This window comes from Leptosomus discolor, chromosome Z (genome assembly GCF_034619465.1).
Source record: "Leptosomus discolor isolate bLepDis1 chromosome Z, bLepDis1.hap2, whole genome shotgun sequence".
In the NCBI taxonomy this organism is placed as follows: Eukaryota; Metazoa; Chordata; class Aves; order Leptosomiformes; family Leptosomidae; genus Leptosomus; species Leptosomus discolor.
In genome coordinates, this window is record NC_141419.1 from 58147174 (window position 1) to 58169637 (window position 22464).

The 22464-nt window shown below is 40.5% G+C and overlaps 1 protein-coding gene across 1 annotated transcript in view; it reads left to right on the forward strand.

The window, feature by feature from the left end:
- Window positions 1-22464, forward strand: part of FREM1 (FRAS1 related extracellular matrix 1) — a 62307-nt gene that overhangs the window by 36944 nt on the left and 2899 nt on the right. The window contains exons 24-34 of the mRNA XM_009960927.2: window positions 3767-4181; window positions 5470-5671; window positions 6124-6268; window positions 8453-8582; window positions 9976-10048; window positions 13000-13149; window positions 14321-14559; window positions 15268-15315; window positions 15586-15768; window positions 16041-16166; window positions 16875-16990. Of these exons, the coding sequence (XP_009959229.1) occupies window positions 3767-4181; window positions 5470-5671; window positions 6124-6268; window positions 8453-8582; window positions 9976-10048; window positions 13000-13149; window positions 14321-14559; window positions 15268-15315; window positions 15586-15768; window positions 16041-16166; window positions 16875-16990 (1827 nt within the window). The remainder of the gene's footprint in view (window positions 1-3766; window positions 4182-5469; window positions 5672-6123; window positions 6269-8452; window positions 8583-9975; window positions 10049-12999; window positions 13150-14320; window positions 14560-15267; window positions 15316-15585; window positions 15769-16040; window positions 16167-16874; window positions 16991-22464) is intronic.

Sequence of the window (22464 nt, forward strand, 5' to 3'; positions counted from 1 at the left end):
TCTAGCATTGGCAATTTCCTCTGAAAATAGCTTTTAAGAGAAAATGGACTTTCTGTAAAATTCAAATTTTCCACACAAAATTAAAAGCTCATTGTTTTTTCATTTGTCACTAAGAAAAATTAAGGATTTATCTCCTAAGAGCTGCAATTCAGAAAAGGCCCTTTTTTACACCCTCTAATGATAGATTTCTGATCTGAATGGCATTTTCCATGATGCATGACAAAGATCCAAGAACATGCTGTATCATCCAGTTTGAGAGTTTTTTGCAGGGAAGTCAAGCAAGTGGGGCACGGAGACATGAAATAAAATTTCCTATGACACAAGGGCAGCTCAGATGACATTATCTAGAGTTAGGCCAAAAGTGATTTTTGGACTTTCGTCAGTTGAAACATTTTAAACTATCCCTTCCATTAAATTAAAGGTGGTGAAACACTAGTTACGTGATTTGTCTGATCCAGTCATAGTCATAACAGAAAAAGTGAACAAATATTCTGTGGTTTTATGCTTCTCAATTGTGAAACACTATGACTAGAACTAGAACTGGCTTAGACAAGTAAGGTTGCAATCATGCCAACCCTCCGTTGGACAACATAGGAGTGGCTTGCATCAGTATGGCTTCTATACCACACTAATGAAAGCAGACCAAACAATTCTAGGGAAACTGTGCATGTGGATAAACCCAGTATCTTCCATTTAGGCCAATGGCTAAGAACTAATCTAGAAAATCAGCCCTGTAAAAGTAAGGTTATAATGCTTTAATAAATATTTATTCAACAACTACTTTAATCACAATCATTGATGTTCCTTGACGTTATCATCTGGAAAAGAATTTGGTTTTGTGTATGTATATAAATATTGCGGCAGAATATTATTATTATTTAAACAAGGAATGGTTACATTAATTATATGGGTAATTAGAGGGGGGGATTAACTGTTCAGATTTTTTACTTTACACTGAAGTACTTCCTTCAGTCGTAATTTTGCCTGTATTGTTTGGTGCTGCTGGCCTGGAAGAAAGATTTGGCTGTGCTTGTTTGGACAGATGACTTCAAGTGATTAGCAACCTGACATCAGATGCTGGCAGCAGGATACTAAAGGAACATGCTAATGTCCTCCATTTTGACATGCTGGCTCGATTTTGTAATGAGCTGGCACTATTTATGATTCCGTTTTTATCTTTTAAATGCCATGACAGATGGTAGGTCCTACAGCCAACTCTGTTGCCATCAAACTGCAGAAAGCAAGAAACATTGGTAATGGTGAAATCAAACCATGCAACATGTCCTCCTAACTGTGCCTGAGAGTTGTCCCCTAAATTTCATCAGTGAGGAGAATATTGGCTGCCCTCAATTCCTAAGAAAAGATAAGCAGCCACAAAATGGAGATAAACAACCAAAATCTCCTAAAGTGCAGAAAAAAGGATGTCTTGGACACAGGCTGCTTCATCACCTGTGAAATCAAGTCGCATACAACAGCTGCATCATAAATTTCAGAATGATGTATATAATCAGGAGGTTTGTTCCTATCTGGCATTCTGTAGAATCTTCAGTTTCATGAACTGAATTATCTAAGTCTTTCACTTAAATGTTGTTTGAGACATCATCCAAGTGATTTTACAGCCATCAAAAGAAGCAGAGGAAACTCACTTCTGCTGCAGTTTTCCAGATTTTTTGAGAGATGATTAAGGTCTTCACTGAATGTGTTTTGTTGCCTTTTTTTATCCATAGCATAGTATTCATCATCATTATTCTAGTTCTGTATTTGATTTCAGCTAGATTGCTAATAGCACAACCTTTTTACCATTGGCACAATAGCATCAGGTCAGTGCAGACAGATGTCTCTAGGTTCCCAGCTGGGAATACCATCCTCAGTAAACATATTTCTAACTGCTATATAGTCTCTGGTCTGCCTATGCTCATTCCCATCTGTTTCATGGCATACTGCCAGCTTACAAGTTGATCAAACCCTAATCACCCAGCATTGGCAGAGGCAGTGAGGACAGTCTGTGTGACACAGTAAGCTACTCGATGATCTTCTGAAGGTCACTTACATTCAATGCATGTGACAATAGGCCAGGTTCTGACTCTGTAATTATTTAAATACTTCTTTGAGGTCTGCAGTCAAGAGAGCAAAAGGAGACAGATAATATAAATGTCAACCAGTCCCAATTTCACTTATGTATGGTAGAAGCATGCTACGTGGAAAGCAGCCAGCCAGGCTGGCCCTCAATATCATTTGAAACAAACGTCCCATGATACTGTCCCATACAAGATCAACTGCATACGTGTAACTGTAGGTACATTCATTCAAAGCACTGGGCCTTGGAGGGTCGGAGAAAAAGGAAGGTCAGGGAATGAATAGCCTATCACAAGCAAGTTTCTCTGCAAAGCAGACTTTGTTCTGTCTCAGGCAGAACAAACCTGGCTGAAAACCACTCTCCAAGATGGTTTTGCATGTACTATGCAACATAACCACAGAAAATTCTGTAGAAAGAAAGGCAGCTCTTAGATGGTGATGGAATATGAAGGGTTGTGAGACATTTTCAAAGCAATTTTTAGGTTCATACACCCTCAAAAGTTTTTGTTACAGGCATGACAATGTGCAATGTAATTGCTTCCTGAAAAAATACTTAAGTAATAATCTTGACAATGATAGTTAGGATGAATTTTGAAGGGTAAAAGATTGGTTTTCTCTTTATTTCTATCCACAACCAAACTTGACACTAAATTTCTGCAGGACGTGCTGTCACTTATACAGCAAAAGCCCATACCCAGCTGGTAGGCTTCCAACAGATTTTCTCTCCAGCCTTGGGCACCTTTATCTTTCTCTTGTTTAGGAAACTGCAGAACATAATCAAATCTTTAGTATACATAAAGAAATATTACTGCTTGAGAGAGAACTATAGGAAACAATGCTGTTATTTATGGAAATTCCCAGCATGGAATAAGAACTTCGAAGATCTGACACTTTGATAAATACATGGTAGGGACACCTACATTTTTAAAATTACCCTAGCAACTTATATAGTTCTGCCCAGTGTCTCCCAGAGAATCTTAGTATTTCAGTGAAACCGTACTTGAGTTTTGTAATGAAATATAAATCAGTTCCTCTGAATATACAGAAATTTACACATACAGTTAGTGCCTAAACGAACCCATAAAGTGAGATGAGGATAGATCTTTTTCCAGTTTGCTTTTTTAGATAGTTTTGGGGCTATTTGACACAAAGGCTTGCAACAGTGAACAGAACAAAAACATTGTCCAGGCAAGCCATGCCCTTTACATACCTCTTTCTGTAAGTTTAGACAAAGCTAGCACTTTCACTGGCAGTTGCCACTGCCAGGTAACTAGGTGAAGATTTACTCAAGGATGTGTACAAACATGTGTGTATGCCAGAGGGCGCAATAAGCCCCCCAGCCAGTCTGCCATTTTATATGTGCTCCATCTGTATCTGAGCTAGAAGATTAGATCAGCAGTGGTATGATCGCTGAGACTGATGGGTACATTCTCAAAGCCATTCTTCTGGCATCTATTCAGATTCCCGCAGATGCATTGTAACTCTTGCGATATACCTGGCCATCCGCTTTCATGCTTTTAAGTTGTACATCCACCCCACCCAGAGTCTGGGTTTCAGCTCAAGCCAGCTCTACTACTTTTGCATTATCAAAACAGGCAAGTCCTGTAGTAAAGGTGTGTATTATCATTTCATTTCAGTACATGGTGAATCAAGAACACATGCTGAAGGCTACCTTGCCTCTCTTTGCCAGATTCATCATCAGCAATGGACTGAGGACTAAGCATGGGACATTCATGATCTCCTTGGAGACCCTCGACCAAGCTTTGCCCACACTGTCTAGGAACACAGGGTTAAGATTAGTGGAAGGCGCTATGGCACTCCTTTCTCCCGATGTCCTGCAGCTTTCAGACCCAGACACTGCCAAAGAAAATCTTACCTTCCTTTTGGCTCAGCTTCCCCAATATGGCAATCTCTATTATCGAGGGGCTGTGCTACTGCAGTACAATTTCACCCAGCAAGATGTGGACAACAGGGATGTTGCATACAAGCACCGAGGTGGGGATTCCCAGATTGACAGATTTACATTCGTTGCAACAGATAAGACTAATCAAGGCTTCATCGTGAATGGGAGGGTGCAGAGCGAGCCAGTGGCATTCAGCATTCAGGCAAGTGTGACCACAGGCCTACTTAAATGAGACATATTGCATGATAAGGTGGAAAATGTAGTAATTTTGATTAAAACTTGTAGTTGGTGCAGTCTGTGATTTAACTAACGTACTCATCAGCTAAAATGTTTGCTTTTTGTATTCCATGAATAATTAACCTGGAGAATTAAGTACTTGCCACAATGCATTACTCAGGCAAAGAATTTTATAGAGTGCAAAGAGAAAGACTGTATTTAAGAGAAGAAAGACATCCTGCTTATATAAATATAAGCAAGTATATACTTTTATACTTGCTACTGTATTTTACATAGAAATCTCAACCCTAAAGTTGGGCCCAGCTATGGGGAGGAATGAACCTCCTCTGCCTTCCCACTTGGTACCTGACCCACTGATCTGCATGTAAGGAATACTAGGATGATTGTTGATCTTCATGTCACAGGAATCTTGAATTGCAGCCACTTCGATCCCACAACTGGACAGTGTGTCTTCCTTCTGGGACTCTTTGTAAGATGCCTGCTGTGACTCTTCCTTCCTTTGCTATGATCTTTCTGTTTCCTTCCCACTTCTATCATTTTCAGGTTCTTTCCACTGTGTCTTAGGCTCAGATGTCTTCACTATGACTTCTTGTATGTAACTGTCTGGCATGTTTCAGTATGCAAAGCAGGCCTGGTTGCATTGTATGTCAAAATTCTTTAAGTTTCGAAACACTGATATTAACAAAGAGCTCCTAACTTTTCCTGACAACAAAGTTTGAAGATACATGCTGAGTGAGGAGTGCCATTTCAGCAGAAGATAAGATATGGAAACAGCAACAACTGTTGCAGAGTGCTAGAAGATTCATCAGAAGTTATGAAAGGTGGCACAGATTCGAGGAGACATATTCCCCAGGTCTATGACTGCGATTATCATAATCCTTAGGTTCCATGCTTGTTATTGTAAACCAGAGGTGAGAAACCTTTGCTGGAGTTTTCATTTGCTAGGAAGAAAATTACATCAAAAAGGAGAACTATGGGGAGTGTGGGACATCAGGGCAGAGGTACACAGAATTCGTGTTACCCTCCCCAGTGTGTGCTAAATCCTGCCACATGCAGCAAGTGACTGGGCAATCTGTGTCTGAAACCTCTCTTGGGAAGCAGTCCTTAACTGGAGATCTGACTTCTTCTGGAGCAGACTGCAAGTCAAAGTGGCTAATGCCACCCTGAGCAGACTATTGTGCTTTTAGAAAAAGTAGGACAGAGAATATCCTGATGCTATAAAGTGAATATACATTTGTCTAACTTTGATTTAGGTGGATCATGTGGACAAAATGGCACCAAAAATTATTCATCTCCATTGCTTTTCTGATGTGGAACTGCTGAAGAATGGCAATTATGGGATCTATATTACTGCCAGGTCCCTGAAGGCATCTGACCCCAATACAGACGATGACAAAATAATTTTTAAGATTTTACGAGGTCCTCGTTATGGCTACCTGGAAAACATAACAACAGGTGCTGTCTTCTATAATGTTTATATTTTGGGACATACCAGTCCAGATTCCAAAAGTTACTCTATTAATGTTTGCTTGTTAGAGGAAATAAAGATTTCTTAGCAAACTTTAGGCAAGGATTGAATGTAGTAAGAAAGATTTTACACTAGAACCTGAGTCTCGTGTTCATCACAAATCCTCAAAGAGTTTGAGATGATTGTTAATAGCTGTCACTGAGAAAACATTTGTTGTTTGTTGAGGAAAAAAAAAGGTGAATATTGAACTTGGCCATTGGATAAACATGTCACATGGGAAGAAATTGGCTGGGGCTTGTAACAAGCTGGGATATTTCTGTGTAGCTACAAAACCAGGTTTCTGCAAGTTCAAAATTTCTAAGCGTTCAACAAAAAGAAAAGCTACATGTTTCTTATTAGCAGGCTTTTGATTCACCTGAATGTTTCTCTTCTTTCCCAGGTGGAACTATTCAGGAAGCATTTAGCCAAAAGGATTTAAACAACAATATCATACTTTATGTCATCAATCCATGGCGGGAAGTGAATTCAGACAACTTGGAGTTTCAAGTCACAGATGCCAGAGGAAATGCTGCTGTACCCCAAAGGTAGCTCCGACCCTCAACCCTCAGTGGTGTGTGCTGAGGTGCACTGTGCGCACCGCTCTCTGGGGTGAATGAACCTATGCTGGCCTTGAAGCTGTGCAGATGTGAATATAGCTATGACTCAAACCGTCATTTCTTTTGTTGAAGAGTAGAGAATGCTTCTTCCCCTCAAGGAGGTGAAATACAAAGGGCTAGCTCCAGGTTAGACTGGGCCACATTTCTCAAGGGCCTTTGGGGCCTCACAGCAAAACATAATGGAGTTTACTCTAAGTGGCAGTTGGGCATTCGGAGATCTGAGATACTGGGTACTGATGGATGGGACTGCTGCTTCACATACATGGTCCTGCAGCTGGAGGTCACTCCTGCCCTGTGCTGACGGTAACACTTTTTTCACAAGCTTGAGATCATGATGGAGGGGATGCTCTCAAGCAGTAGAAGCTATGAGAGCCATACTTCCGCAGAAGAGCACTGAAAGAAGGCGGAGGGCACACTGCACCTTTGTCACTCACTGCCAAAATTTATATTAGGCATATTATCAAAATTTCCTTGTGACATATGATAAGCCTCATGTACAAAAATTAGAGTCTGGGGTATCATCTGAACTGTGCTTTGATGATAGAAGGCCAACAGTGGGAGTAGCTCTACAGCAGGGGCAACGTTCCTCTACTTCTGAAAATAGGGCTGAACAATCATAGTGAGGAAAAACAAGTGGCGAGCTACCTCCAAGGGTTAGGCTCCTCTGCAGAGCACCTCCCTGCACGCTAGAGAGAGGACAGAGACTGAGCGGAGCCAGAGACAGCGTTTCAGCAGTTATGTTCTGTGCCAAAAGATGTCCCCACGTACAAAGACATCTGAATGCAGTCAGCCTGAGCACTTCCCAGCTGCACTGTGCTGGCTCACAGATGCATCGATATTAAAAACACCATTAAAATGCTGCCACTTCTTGTGGTAAAGTGTGGCTTCTTCTACATAAATAGCAACGCATAACATAGCTTTACAAAGAGAGCAAAGAGAAAGCACTTTTTGTACAGAGAATAGGAGTTTCAGAGGAGTAGAGTTTATCTGTTAGCTGCACTGTACCTAAGAATAAAGGGGAATTTGGCTTTTAAGGAAAAGATAATATTTTTAACATCAGATTTAAAAGCTTGTGAGAGATTATTTTTTTTAAACAATTTATCACCCAGTGGTCACTGGTTCAACATACAAGTTTGATTGGCTTGTTGATAGTATTAAAATTGAATCCCAGCTTTTATCTGAATGCTGCTGGACTACATCTGGCACAAGCATCCTCTTTAGCAAAAATAAAGCAAAGCAGCTTCTAAATGGGTTGCCAACAAAATGACTATCAGAATATTTAGAAGGACAGCAGGAAACTTCCACACTGGTGTTAGAGCTAGTCAGTACTGAAAGATCTGGAAGTTTGTTTTAGAAATGTTCAACTTGTTTTCTAAGTAGTACAGATCATTTTCCTCCATTCTGCTGTCTTTCATTGCTCTCTGACTCTCACTAATTTTTATCACAGCTTTTAAAAAGGTGAGAGATCTTTATTGCACACACCTGTGAAGCATGCAATCCTCCCGGGTTCGGTCACATACCCTATAAACAATTCTAAAATTCAGCAAATGGGACACCTGGACTCAGACACTTCTATGGCTGAAGAGTGAACTACACAGAGTATTAAAGTAAGGGGAGCAGGGAGTGCACACGCACAGAGGTGGTGAAGTCTTGGGGCGTGCCCTATATGCTAGATGAGGACAGTTAGGGGATAGATGAAGGCAGGTGGGAAGAAAGCATGATATTGCAGAGAAAATAGTGGGGAGTGAGAGTAAAATGAAACTACAGGGTTAAAGGGAACAGAAGAAACAGTGATAGCTTGTCTTGGCCTATTCGGTGTTACAGATGACCTCTGCTCTTCTCAGGGTTGCTGCAGAACTCCTCTGGTTCTGAAACAAGGTTCAGGATTGGTTCGGAGTAGACCAGGCCTCAACTGGAAGCTTTATGAGCAGTTTCCCTCTTTCTAATCCATCAAATCACATAAATAGGTTGATTTGGAAACAAAGACTCAGTATGTGTATTGGCTAAATCAGCAGTCAGGAGAGGAATGGCCCCTCACCTGGGAGCAGCAGGGGCTGGGGGCAGCAGGGGAGATGGCTTTGCTTCACACCAGCTTTCCCTCCTCTCCCACAGGCTGGAGTTACAGTGGTCTCGGATTGAAATGCAACAGACTGAATACGAAGTGTGTGAGAGCGTGGGAGTGGTGTCTCTGAAAATCACCAGAGTAGGACACGCTGCAGGGTCTGCCTTTATCGCTGTGAAGGTAAAGCTAAAAGCCAAGCTCCTCACTGGAAACTTAATAATAAATAGTGGAGCCTGTTAATTTCTTCCTCAGACTTAAAAGGTATTTCAGTAATCAGCAAGGAGGCCATGCAATTCAAACCAGGCTTACCAGGACATTGCCCCTGCTAGTACAGATGTCTGAAAAATTTCTGACAAAATTTTCTGAGTTTTAATTAGAAACGCTGATTAACCATAACTGGAAAGTTTTGGAGCAGTATTTCGGTTTTGATGGCCTTCTGTGACAAAGCAGGCAGTCTCCTCTGGCACTGTGCTCAGAAGCTGGGTTTCCAGCATTTGCCACATTAAAATCCAGGCAACCTGGGGCCTTGGGACTTCTCATTTCCCTGCTCAGGCTGGAGGAGCCAAGAAGCTACGGGAGCATCAACTCCACAGTCATAGCAGCCACCCCCATTTCTCCCCCCATTACCATCAGCCCAGGAAAAAGCCCAAGAACCCTCTCTATCTTCAGTAACAGTCTCTGTCTCATGCCAAAAAAATTAGACCAAAAGCTGCAACTTACAATTTTGTAAAACAGGCTTTGTGCAACTTGCCTTCACAAATTTTATTCTTCCTTGTAAAATATAAGTTCCAGGATTTTACCAGCTGACCTTGTTAGAAAAATACTAAAAGTTTCCCTCACAGTTTCTCAGGATTATAGCCTTAATTGGAAACACAGTTTTGACTTTTTTTTCCACTGAAGTCAGTGGGAATTTTGCTATCGACTTTATAGGGGGCCATGCTGCCCAGTCCTTTATGGACTCCAGTGACTCTTGTCTGCTTGTCACTCAGCTAAAATGACCAGTGAAACTGATCCCAGCATCAAGAACGCAGTGTAGAAGCTAGTGTCTTCTGTTGGTCTCCTATGAAAACTCAGAGAGTCACTGGAATCCCCCTACTTGTGTATGCAGGGGATTCATGCCTACCCTAATGAGTCTTGGGGCTGCCAGACAGCTTTGCATGCAAATGCTTCTTCCAAGAGCTTACAAAAGGCTAAACAGGCAAATGTGGCCAGGCTGCTTCCGCTCTTCTGGAATGCCATGGTGTGCCTGTCCAGGAGCCAGGTATTGCTGGGCCTCGAGGCATGGTGAACAGCAGGGTTACCTGATGCTGTCAAGCAGCAATTTAAGAGGGAATGAGGCAAAATTTTAAGATGAGCAAATGTTTTTGATTATGAGTTTTAAACCATGAGCAAGGACAGAATGACAGTTACACATCACAATGTTTATTCTTTAGGCCCTTATCTTTTTTTTCAGCCTAAGCACATGTATGGGTTGGTGTGCCTTTTTGAGACTCCATGGTGGGGCACAGGGCAGAATGCGGTGTTTTGGTGAAATATGTCACAGCATGGCATTTACTGTTTGATTTCTTCTCAGGTCAAGGAAGTATCTGCTACACTGGGAAAGGACTTTACAGTGACTCCCTCTAAGCTTATTCAGTTTGATCCAGGTATGAAACACTACACTGAATAATTTTAAAATTAATTCACTTATTTTGAAAGTGTAAACTCTCACTTTAGAGAATGAAACCTATTATGTATTGGTAGCTAGAGGAGCTGAGTAGGATTGAAGACACTTGGGCTCATTTTCTGGAAGTGCAGTGGGCTTCCTTTGTGAATTACTATCCTTGTTACTTATGGTGAGATGGTGTATTGTCCCTTTACATCAGTTAAAACATAAAAAATGCTGAAACGATGTCTTCTCATCTCCCTACAGCTAGGCTGGGGAGGACTTGCCCTGAGCTGGGTTGTGAGATGCTTTAAAGATTTAAGGCATAATAGGTAAAGCCCAGGATGCTGGTCAAATTTAGACAAAACCCAGCACAACTTTAATTATGCAAGGTATCCAAGCTGAGAAACATGCAAAAGAACCTGAAAATTTTCAGACCTCATTTCTGCTTGCACTGTAATCATAACAGCAGTCTGACCTTGGCTGAGTCTCTAAATAGCAAGAAATGATAGTAACTGTATTATCAGAAGGAGCTTGATTTTTTTTTTTTTTGCTGAGGGAGAATCAACAGTAAAAATGAATACAAATGTGAAGACACTGAAAAAAGCTTCCTCTGTTCCGCACAATTCATTATTACTATTATGCTTCAGTTATCTCCCTAGGGAAAAAGCAGTGCAGGTGATAGTTTAACAATTTACCATTCAGAAATTCTGCTTCACCTAATAAACCCATATAAATAATCTGGGAATGAAAACCCATTTGCTATCTTAATTACTTCCTTTGCATACACACGTCTGAGGTTTTTTGGAACACATCCTGTTGGCATAATCCAGGACTTATTTGAGTTTAGAAAATGGGGTCTGCACAGGCTTCCCAGTATGTCACCTGCAATGCCAGCAGAGGTTATCCCAAGACTGCCAGCAGCAAGATTTCAATGGCAGAAACTCACAGCGACTACAGAGGAGACAAAATATATCATCTGTTAAATGCTGAAATAAATGGCATGTATTTGATGGTAAAATGAGTCTAAGTGCTTACCTGCATTTGAAAAACAGATATGGTGAATATAATAAGTCAGTTCCAGCCAAAGGCTGGGGTTTTTACTTTAGGACTTAAGGTTTTTGCTTTGAAAAAAGGCATTGCATGCTACAGAGATTATGTAGCACTGCATCTCACGGATGAGTTCATATATACCCCAGCTTTGCCTGGTTATCCCATAGGAAAACTTGTAGTTTTAAGTTCAGAGTCACAAACCTGATCATTTTGGAAATCTGCCACTATAGCCCATCTTGAGAAGGGCAAATTTTATGCAAAGGTGTAAAGTGAGCAATGGCTCATTAGTTTTCAGAACTGGATAAGGGAGGACACCCAGCAAACAGCAGTAAAAAAAAATTGAGCGGAAAGGTGGAAATCTGCCCTAATTTCCAGTGTTTCTGGAAACAGACATGAAACCTCTGAAACCAATGAGCCACTCTCTGAGACCCTTTATCTAGCACTACTTTTTTTTTTTTTTTTTAAATTAGAAGATGTAAGAAAGATCTGAGGGATCAGTGTGAAAAGTCCTTCATACTGTGCTGATCCAGGATTCCAGCTCTCTTTCCTCTAATTTACTATACACTCAAGCTCACCAGCCTCTGAACTGAAAGGGCTAGAGATTGTGCAAGGCCCTTTACTAGAATTTTCCTCTTCTGCTGGTCCATGAAGACTCCTCAAGCATAGGACAGTTTGGAATTACTCTTATTGTCTTTCTGAATATGGTGGTATGCCACACAAAAATTAACTGTGAAGGTGGACAAGAGAGATGCACACTGCTACCCTTTTTTTGGGCAGCTTCTCAGTTAAGCCAGCTGAGCTCCCTCACATGGTCTTTTTTTGGGTGGCTCTTTTCGAAACTCCTTCACTTAGGCTTAACCTTAACCTTAGGGAAGGACCCTCCAAACTATTACATTCAAGGCATCAGTTTCTTAGCTCTGAATTCAAGATGTTTGATAATTATTATTTAGTAGTATTTATTAATTATTAAGTAAGGATGATAGGTTTGTTTTAAAAATAAACCTCAACTATGCTAATTGACTGGACTGATTGGTGCGTTAGAGAGCAATTGATAAATCGTAATGGAAAGGAGCTGAAGACAACCCTATCCAAGTTTATATGTCTGTTTGTACTGACAGCTTCTCTTAGCTAGAAGATTCATACTGCAAAGCAGCAAAGAAATAGAGGTTATGCAGTGTCATAAGGATGTAGAAATATTTTTTGACAACGTTGCACATGTATCTTTGATATTCATTTTGGATGTCAGTGACTACTTTGTGATGTAGAAACAGTTCCCAAGTTGTTTTGTTGACAGCAATGTGTATGCTGAGATCCCTTTCTGTCCTGCTGCCTTTGACATTGCCTGAACAAGTTTTGTAGCCTTTCGGGGAATAATCACCATAGTCCTTCATCATGGAACGATCTTTTCTCGTTCCCATAACACAAGCCTGAAGTTACACAGTAGAGGCAAGCAAGCAAGTGAAAATTTTGTAACCAAGTATAAAATATGCCTAAAAGGTTGTACTTCAATCTAACATAGTCTTTGATCCATTTGTAGGTATTTTAAATAACTGTTTCATCTCTAAAATTAAGCTTTCAAGATAAAAGGCATATGATACAATTTTGTCTTGAAAATTGCAATGGAAGTCCTAAATCCAAGCATTGTAGTGTCGTTTTGCACATCTACAGCAGCTTTTTGTTACAGTGTGTGTACTTGAATTGAATCATCATTGCCCAGGAACAAATTTGAACTTAATGTTATTTGGGAGAACAGCAGGAGTCCAGTCAGTTGGTAGGAGCACAATAGTATACACCGGCTACTCCATTCTAGCTGCAGACATGCTAATTAATATCTTTCTTTGACACACCAATTGATTGAAATAGCACTTAAAGAGTAATTAAAATGTTTATTTTTGTTAGGAATGTCAACCAAGATGTGGAATATAGCAATTACCTATGACGGATTAGAGGAAGATGATGAAGTCTTTGAAGTAGTTCTGAACTCCCCTGTGAATGCTGTTCTTGGCACCCGGACAAAAGCTCTAGTGAAAATTTTAGACTCAAAAGGAGGTATTCTCTTTTGATCTTCATCATTAAGAAGGTGGGACAATCTTGGCTGACTAACTACTTATTTTCAGCCACAAGTTGTTCCTAACACTCACCTTCAGATCAAAACGCTTAATTTCTTTTTAGAGAAAACAGGCTCTACAGCTGCAGACCCTTTATTCTCTCACACAATTATATGCATCCTCTTTGGAAACACAGCATGGAGAAAGAAACAAGTACAAAATGAGAAGGGTTCAAGGAAAGAAACCACTTTTCATAACAACATGAGTTCAATTCTCATTTATTAAAGTGGGAAAAAAAATGTTTTTATGTCCATTAGAATTTTTTTCCCAGTTATTGTTTAACAGTTGTCACACACCTCTAAAAAAGGTTTATTTTCCTCTCAAAAAAGAAACCTGATAACTAAACCCCGCTTTCAGCAATACATTTTCTAATGCTTAACAAACACAGTCCACAACATTACAGTACACAGCAGTGATCATCACAGAGTTTAGGCTTTTATGTCTGCATTATTACTGTTATTTTTCAGTGATTAAATGTGGTGTGCCTAAAATCACACAAAAAAAGAAGCAACTGTAGAAAAATAGAAATAACTAGCAAAGCAGCTGAGTTGTCAAAAAGCTGAAGAGTGTTTTTTCATCTGGTGTTTAGTGAAACAATATTTTGTATACTTGTGTTCCAATGGATTAGGCTTCGTTTTACAAAATATACTTTAAAAATTTCAGATGTGTTTTTAATACTCTTAATGTAAATCAGAACTTAATCAGCACAACTAGTCTGTAGCAACAACAGTGTCACAGATTTCTGAAAGGTTGTCTGGGCATGATGGAAGTATCACCAACATTAGTTAAAGATACCTGTCTATCCATGACCAAAAAAACAGCACTCCAAACCCCGTGAAAACAGGTATTTTCAGCAGATGCTTGGTTGACGTTCTGATCTGTGGGTAAGCAGATGCCTTACATATAAATACATGGATATACAGGTAGTAGTTGCAGTTACAGTCATAGCAAACCCCACAAATGAGGATGACTGAACAAACAGCAAATCAACCACATCAAGTGAAAGACTCATCCAACATTTAATGACAAGCTGTTTATAGGCTCATGTCAACGTGACCGGTTTTCCGCTCATGCAGTTAGAACTGACCATCTGCCATTTTTTATGCTTTCAGGTCAGTGCAGCTATTCTGATTCTTCTGGCCAAAGCAAGCACAACTTCGGGGGGAGAGGCATGCTGTTTCCAGTTTCCTCAGGCTCCTCATCACCTTCCAGGCCTGGCAATGCTCCTTTGGAAGCGATCCCACCGCCTCCTTCCAAAGGGATGAGGGAGTATGGAGGGGACCCCCGGCAGGAACACAGCTTGGCGAATCGATCAAGGACCAGGCTGAGAGTGACTGGAAATGGCAGAGTAGTAAGCCACTTCTGTAGTGCAGTGATGGACTGATTTGTGAATTTATTGAGATGTGATATCTTCATATAGTTGCTGTACGTTTGTAGTGATCCTACCTGACTACTCAATACCCACAAACTACCTGAGTTTGCTCTGAGTCAGTCCTGAGAGCTATATAAAAATACTGCAAAGAAAAAATATAATCCTAATTTTGAAGGTCCATGTATACAAGAGAGGAAGAAGAACAGACTTGGGGGAGGAAATATGCATCAAACAACTTCAGCAATTATGCAGCTTCTAATCTTGTCTAAATTACGAGTCAGCTAGAAGAAAGAAGTCAATGGAGCCAGGCAAATGTATAGACGCTATGCATCTGGTCCTGAAGTTTTAAAGCTGAAAATATTGTTAGCTTAAACAGGGAACAGTTACTTAAAGCTTGCCCATCAATTTTCCTGCTTAAGCTCTATTGGTTTAGCTAGGTGGTTTAGTAACATTCTGCCATTGTGATCTTAAAAGTTAATGGAATCGGTTTATAAACATACTTGTAATATGTGATTTTTAATGGCTGTTTTCAGAGGTGATCAGTTTCCATTCTGAAAGAAAGAACTAAAACCAAGATAAGTTCTGCATGATTTGTAACCTAGATCTTGTAGTAAATCTTGCATAAAGTCTTTTTCTTTCTATAAGGCATGAATACGTCCGTCTCATTCTGCTATTTACCTTTTCCAGGTTCATCCTTCAACTGTATTTAAAAATGGAACTGATGTGATTTTCAAAGTAAGAGTATTATGTGTATTGCTCAGCCATTTCTAAGATTTCTTTCTGGTTCTATTATTTTCAGGCTTTATCACTCTTATTACTTCATTATGACTATTTTTCTATGTATCTTTCCTTTTCTTTGGTGTCACTTTGTCTTGATTTGCAACAATTTGTATTATAATTATTTTTGTTTCCTTTTTTTTCTTTTGTTTAAAAGTTGCTTATATGTGTTAACACTCTCTTATCCCTCTCCTGTTCTCCTTGTGTGTGTGATATTGTAAAACGAAGTATCATGGGATGGTATCACTCAAAATAGTGGATGACACCTCATCACCTAAAGCAAACAAGAATGCTCAAGTGTCAGTAATTAACCAAGCACAACCACAGATAAACGTCGCCTCCTCTAGGAAGACAGAAATCCCACAAGCTGATAAGGCAGAACTGGCATCTGAACCAAGCTCAAGACATCAGGTATGAAACCTTTTGTTTCATAGCCATTTTCACCATCTGTTTTCAGTCATGTTGTTTTCCAAAATGATTTAACACCTCTGAGATCTGCAGCCTGACCCTTCCCACTCCAAACCTGAGTTTAACCAATACACAGATAAATCAACAACTCAGCCCTTGAAGAGTTTTCATGGCATGAAGTTTTAATGGAAGACTTATTTAATCTGTTTCACGTAGCTTGTTTGTTTTGTGCAATTATTTTCCTTCAAATACTCAAATGATATTTCTCTTTCCAGGATTTTTACCCATTTCCAAAGGCCTGTACAACAGATTTAAAGGGGCTCTTGCATTATGAAGAAACCACTAAAAAGTTATTTCAGTGTGACGGGATAATATGGAAATTCTGGAATTCCCAAAGCAAGGTAAAAATGTTGCCTTGAGTATGCATCTAAATCACAGCATGGAGTATATGATAAGTGAGACTTTCACTCCTTTAACTACTACTGACATGCACAGGGAATAAAGAGTTGTCCAGAGTCAGGTTTGCTATCACCAGATCCCAGAGACATGATAAGGACTTGGTTGCTGGGGTTGCCTTTCCTCTCTGTCACCTACAGGTTACTGGACAAACCGTAGGAGCACCGATGTCTTGATGCTTGTGGGGATGTGGGCATGAGACAGTCAGTGAACGAAGTCCGTGAGAGAATGAGTGGGAGAATGAGTGGGAGCTGTTAAAATTAGCTCACTTACGTATTCTGTAAACATAGATCTCCTCCAGCAATTAAGATGTCATTCTGAACTTTCTCGTGCTGCATTCCCTACACAGACTGCAAGAGACAGAAAAAGGTGTCCAAACTAATGTGGTCTCTTAAGAGGATTTTTGGAACCGAAACCTCGTGTCACCTTTAAAGCTACTCCTTATAAATTGTAGACTCCTCTGGCAGGCATTTATTTCTTTACATCTTTTAACCAATGCTGTAACTTTATTGATACATACCAAAGTTCTCATTCAACTTAATTCTAGGGAGGCCATAAGCAGCACCTGCATCCCTCAGTCTGACTATTAGCAGCACATAGACCTAGATCACTGTGAGCAGGAGTCTGGTTTGTCTTTTCCTCTTTTATTTTAGGAGGTAAGCATGGAGAAATGTCCCTCTGGATGGAGTCATCACGAGGGCAGCTGCTACTTCCTCGTAGCGAATCACAAGGTCACCTGGAACACTGCTGCTCGGGCTTGCAGAGAACAGTAAGAGACATTTCCAAGCAAATATGTTTGCTGTGCACTGCTGTTGCCCTGAGCTGAATAATGAATTTATTCAGATAAGCCCCACTTCAGTTGTGCTGCACAGCTGCCCCAAAAATAGAACAAGCCCTGGGATTCAGACCCAGTGGAGGATAGAAATATTATTAGTCTCATAATGTTTCAGGTGGTGATGCTACTTTATTCACTATATGAATTCTTGAAGCTGTCCACCTGCAGTGAGGATGTTTTCCTAATGGGAGAGTTAGTGTGGGAGAAGAGAAATAGAGCAAAGGTTCAGTCTTTCATCCTCCCTGACCCGTTACTTCCTTGCCTCTGCCTTCACTTTATATAGCAACAGCACAATGTTGCCAGCTCCTGTGTGCCTCACCGTACTCTTCTGAAGATGCAGCTCTTCGTATTCTCTAACTACTTGAAAACTTTAACATTCAATTTAACACTAAATTTCTGACTTTTAAGGACAAATAAAAGCTAATAAATAATAATAATAGTTGTTTCAAAGTAGGAGACAAATAGGAACACCACCAGTCTTGCTCTTTGGAGGCCTGCTTTCTGATTTTGGTTTTAGGAGTGATAGCTTAGGACTGGAAGAAATGCTTCTGTACCTCATGTTGAATTGTGAGCACTAGGTTGAACACCAAGCTGCAAAACAGGAGTGGCATTAACAGATCTCTCCATTACTCCATGAAATGAAAATTGAAACAAGGAAGAGTTGGAGACAAAAGAAACAGGTTATATTCCACAAGTGGTTGAAGGACATGCAGGAAACATAAGCATGCACAACAAACCTTGATTCACCCCACTCAGTTATGCCAGATTATGTTGTCTTGGTAACACACAAAAGGAAGGTCTTGGTTCTAATACCTCGCACCTGATGGAAGTTATTCTTTACTAAAATGTAAATGTTACCTGCTCATGTGAGCTCACCACAAATTTCACATCGTTGATTGGGTGACTTAAAACTTCATCTCCTGAAATGGTTTTCTATCACCTGCTTTTATTTTATTACTTATCCAAACAAAGCTGCAAGTTAGGAATATTCTAATATGTTTTTTCTGAAGGCTTCAACATTCCGTTGATCCCTTGGGAATGTGTGTCACTCTGCTGGGAGGAGTTCCCCATTTCCTAAAAGAGGGCGTTTCTGGTGACCCATATTATTTGTAGGTGGTAACTTCTTGCTGAAGGCTATAGTGTGCAATGTAGATGTTAAACTGAGTAACAGTAAATTAATGATGGTGATAAACACCTACACAAAATGTCAAGGCATACCACTGAATCCACAAGCAAATGAATCCTAGGGCAGTGATGATTCAATTGTCAGACTACCACAGACTAAGGAAGCTTTATCCTGGTAAATGGAGTACTGCTGGCCTCCATCTGCAGCTGATTTACAAAAGTACAGCACCAGGCACACGCTTAAAAGTGGTACAAGAAAATAACTTAATAAATTTTATTTTGTGCTTTTGCCCAGCTCTCCCCTGGCAATCACCACTGCCACCAATTGTGGTATTTCTGTTATGAATACTTCTACTGTTGACATTTAAATAGCTGATATTTTCTACAGGCAAATAAAACCAGCTTGGAGGTAATCCTCAGTTTTTTAATAGATCAAACAAACATTAGACATTAAATTAAAAGACTAGTATTGTCTGTCAGTAAATTATCCAATTTCACTGAAAAATAAGAATATTTGTATTAATAAAAAAGGCATTATTTTAAATTTCTATTAAATTTTCTTGCTAGACTTCTTATATTATATAGAACGGGAAAAAAGCACAAGCATTTTTCATGTTTCAGTAACAGTCTCCAACTTAACCAGCATCCTAACCTCTTAGAGAAAACACTGTTATTCTGAGATAAGGGACTTGAGATCAAGCTATGCAAAAAAGATTTGGACAGGCTGCAGAAGGTCCAGAGAAGTGCCATAAAGATGATCAAAGGACTGGGAAGCCTGACATATAAGGAAAGGCTGAGAGAACTGGGTTTGTTCAGCCTTCAGAAAAGAAGGCTTAGGGCAGACCTTATCACCATATTCCAGTATTTAAAGGGTGACTACAAAGATGGAGACTCCCTTTTCACAAGGAGTCATGTGGAAAAGACGAGGGGTAATGGGTACAGGTTAGTCCTGAGGAGATTCTGACTGGACACAAAAGGAACGTTTTTCACAGAGAACACTCAGTCATTGGAATAATTTCCCCAGGGAAGTGGTGGATTCTCCAACGTTGGACACTTTTAAGATTTGGCTGGACAGGGTGCTGGGCCATCTTGTCTTAGTGATTTTGCCAAGAAAGTTTGGACCAGATAATCCTTGAGGTCCCTCCCAACTGGTATTCTATGACTCTGTAATTCCATTCCATTAAAGCAATGCTATCAATTTACTGTGGAAGCAATTGTTATCTGGACATAACTATACGTACATGCAAACTTATTTGGGCTTCTAATGAGCTTTGACACATGTTGTATCCATTTGTTGCAGGTGGCATACCAACCTTTTCTTCAGTTTCCATGTGCAGGGATAGAAGTAGCCACAAAAATTTACTTCTCTTGACACAAGTTGCTGTATGCCGCAGTGATAGTGTGTGTGGGAAAAAAATCTCAGCTAATTGCTGAGAAAATCTTGCACCATTTCTAACCCTCCTCCAATACATTGGAGAGAAAGGTGGTTTAAGAACTTGTTTCTCTAGCTTCGTTTTATATGCATGAAGAGGCCCTTGGCAACTTGAAGAGAAGCATCTGGGGGATATTACGGCTGAGCGATCCCACAGCAGCCTGATTTAGCAGCAATTTTGGTGATTTGTGTTTCAGCTCTTGTTTATCCCATAGAAACATATCCTCTCCAGCGGTCAGTGCAGCAGGGCTTGCTTGCATGTGAGATGGTTTCACTGCTGCCACTGAAGGGACTCTCCACTACATAGACAGAACCCACAGTTGCGTCTTTTGCTTTGTTAGGCAGATTATACCTTCATCTTCTTGAAGTTGAACATTTTAATTAAAGCTCAAATATGGTCAGATTTCAGTTCCTTTACTGCCAGCTTTGTAAGGCGGGGCTGTTATTTTGTTTGGTGTTACAGATTAGCAGCATGTGGGCCCAGTCCTTGGGACTCACAAGCAGAACCACATCTAAAATGATAAGTTAGGTCCTTAATGATGGCTCAGTGTTGCCTAGTGAAAAGCAGGATGCATCCTGCTGCCCTCCGCTCCTAATGCTGCGCTAGTTCTGTAAGTGACTGGTTTAACTCATACCATTGCTAGCACAGGGATTCAGATACCTAGAGTAATTTTAAAGGCCCAGTGTACCTTGTGTGATTTTCAACTGCCATTCTGGAAGTGCAAGGCTCCTGTAAGCTCTGCATCATGTCTGCAAGCCTCATCTGAATGTTTTCAATACCATGAGGCATTGTAAGCACTAGACACCTATTTCAAGGCACCAGGATTACTCCCTAGGTGATCAAACAAAAGCCTGGGATAAACAGAGCCTCTCAGTCATTCCCCCCACCTTACCATCAATATAGGACATGGATTTACTAGCGCAGTTCAAATTAAATGTCCTTCTGTGCTGTGGAGACATTCATTCCTTGTCAAGTGTGATTTTGCTGAAGTTAAATCTATCAGAATGGTACAAAGCTCCTTTAAACGTATTGGATAATTTAATGTAAAATCAGCAAAGTCTTTGTGCTAAGTGTTTTGCATATAATACTTCAAGGTCAACAGCTACCCAAAATATTTCCTAAATTCAGGCAAGTGCTCTAAGATGACAGATGCTCTTGACTCAACAGAAAAAAATTTAAAGTACAAAGGCATAATTTCAGATAGACTGAAATCAGTGATGTGTGCGGGTTTGGGGTTTTTTTTCCTTCTGTAGAGTCATTTAAATTAGGAAGTGTTAGATTTACATAACTCCATAAATAACATTATCTTGTCTTTTCCTGTGTCTGGCGCTCTGCCTAGAGGTACAGTTATTAATATTATCGTAAGTGGTACGTTCCTTCAGGACTGTTCTCATTTCCCTACAATACATCAAAACCCCTGACTAGGTGTAACAATTAGAACAGTTCTTTCTTCAGTCATGTGTGTTTCTCAGTCTGTATTTAGAAAGCACTCCTATGGAGAAAAGATTAGATAACATTATAATTATGCTTTTCTTTCACAGTGCTGAAGTCTCTTCCTGGTACTTTGATTGAAGTAAAAGTCTGAAACTGACCACCCTTGTATGTCATAAACGGTGTAGCAGTTGCTTATACACATTGATGCTTTTTATTTTCACATTTTCTAAAACAATTGAGACAACAGGAGTAAGCTACTGCTTACTTAAAGTAAACAACCTCATTCCAGGCCTTTGATTGTCCTTAAGCAGAAGCCAGATAAAATGCCCTATTTTTGTTCTTGCTCAGCTAGTAGTGATACCACAGAGATTGCTGCCCAAATCTCTTCTTATGGGCGGTGACTGAGAGGGGGAATATCGTCCTGACACTGATTGAACTAAGCCTGCCTTCCTGGACTTTTTGTCTGAGGAAGAAGACAAGAGTACAAAACTTTCCAACAGCTTTTCTCAGGGTAACAGCCTTGTTCCTGGTTCACTGGAGATTCGGTGCCTGGTAGATGGGCCCAGAAGTGTGGAAGCATGTTGCCCTTTGGACACACAGGTACTACACTACGCACAAAACTCTACTGTGATGAGAAGCACAGTCAAAGCCTCTGCTTGGTGCTTCACTGGGTGAAGTTTTGGGAGCCTACACCATAAGCGGGTGTACAATCCTGGCCCTACCAGACAGTTGCTAACCACTTTGTGCTGGGACAGTCTGCCATTTGTAAAGTCATAATCAATGTTTCTGAGATCATCCTGCCACATCTCTACCTGAGGAAAGTGTACACAGGTGTCAATGAGATCCTTTACACTTTGTTCTCTGATGGCCCTTGAACTTAGGGGGCCCTTGACAGGACCTACGTTATTGTGTCGTGCTTGGTCTAGTGCAGCCATGATCACACAGCCTGTGAGGGCTAACACTCAGGTGTCCTGCAGGCCGTGGCAGACCCACCCTGCAAAGCAGAACACAGGGCAAATCCTCAGCTGCTTTGGTTAACTGCAGGCACAATGGAGGAGGCCTTTGCAGCAGGAGCATCCCATCAGCATCACAATGAATTTGTTCCATACTATGCCCCTGTGTGCCCAGATTAAGGAATGGTCCAGACTTTGTGCAGTGCAGACTGTGCAGAATATTGTGGGCTACCACTTTGAATTGCTCCTGATGTAAAATTTGCCTGCTTCTCTATCTTGTGTGATGCTATATGGTATCCATGGGATCAGTACCGTTAGAAGATATACAAGGCAGCAAATAGGCATGGTGCTCCAGGCATGGGCCTCTAACTAGGCAGCAGGCTTGGTGGCGGGCTTGCACCCCAAGCTCTGTTCATGGGCTCCATGGTGGATTTAAATCTGCCATGCCACTCGGGGTCTGGTT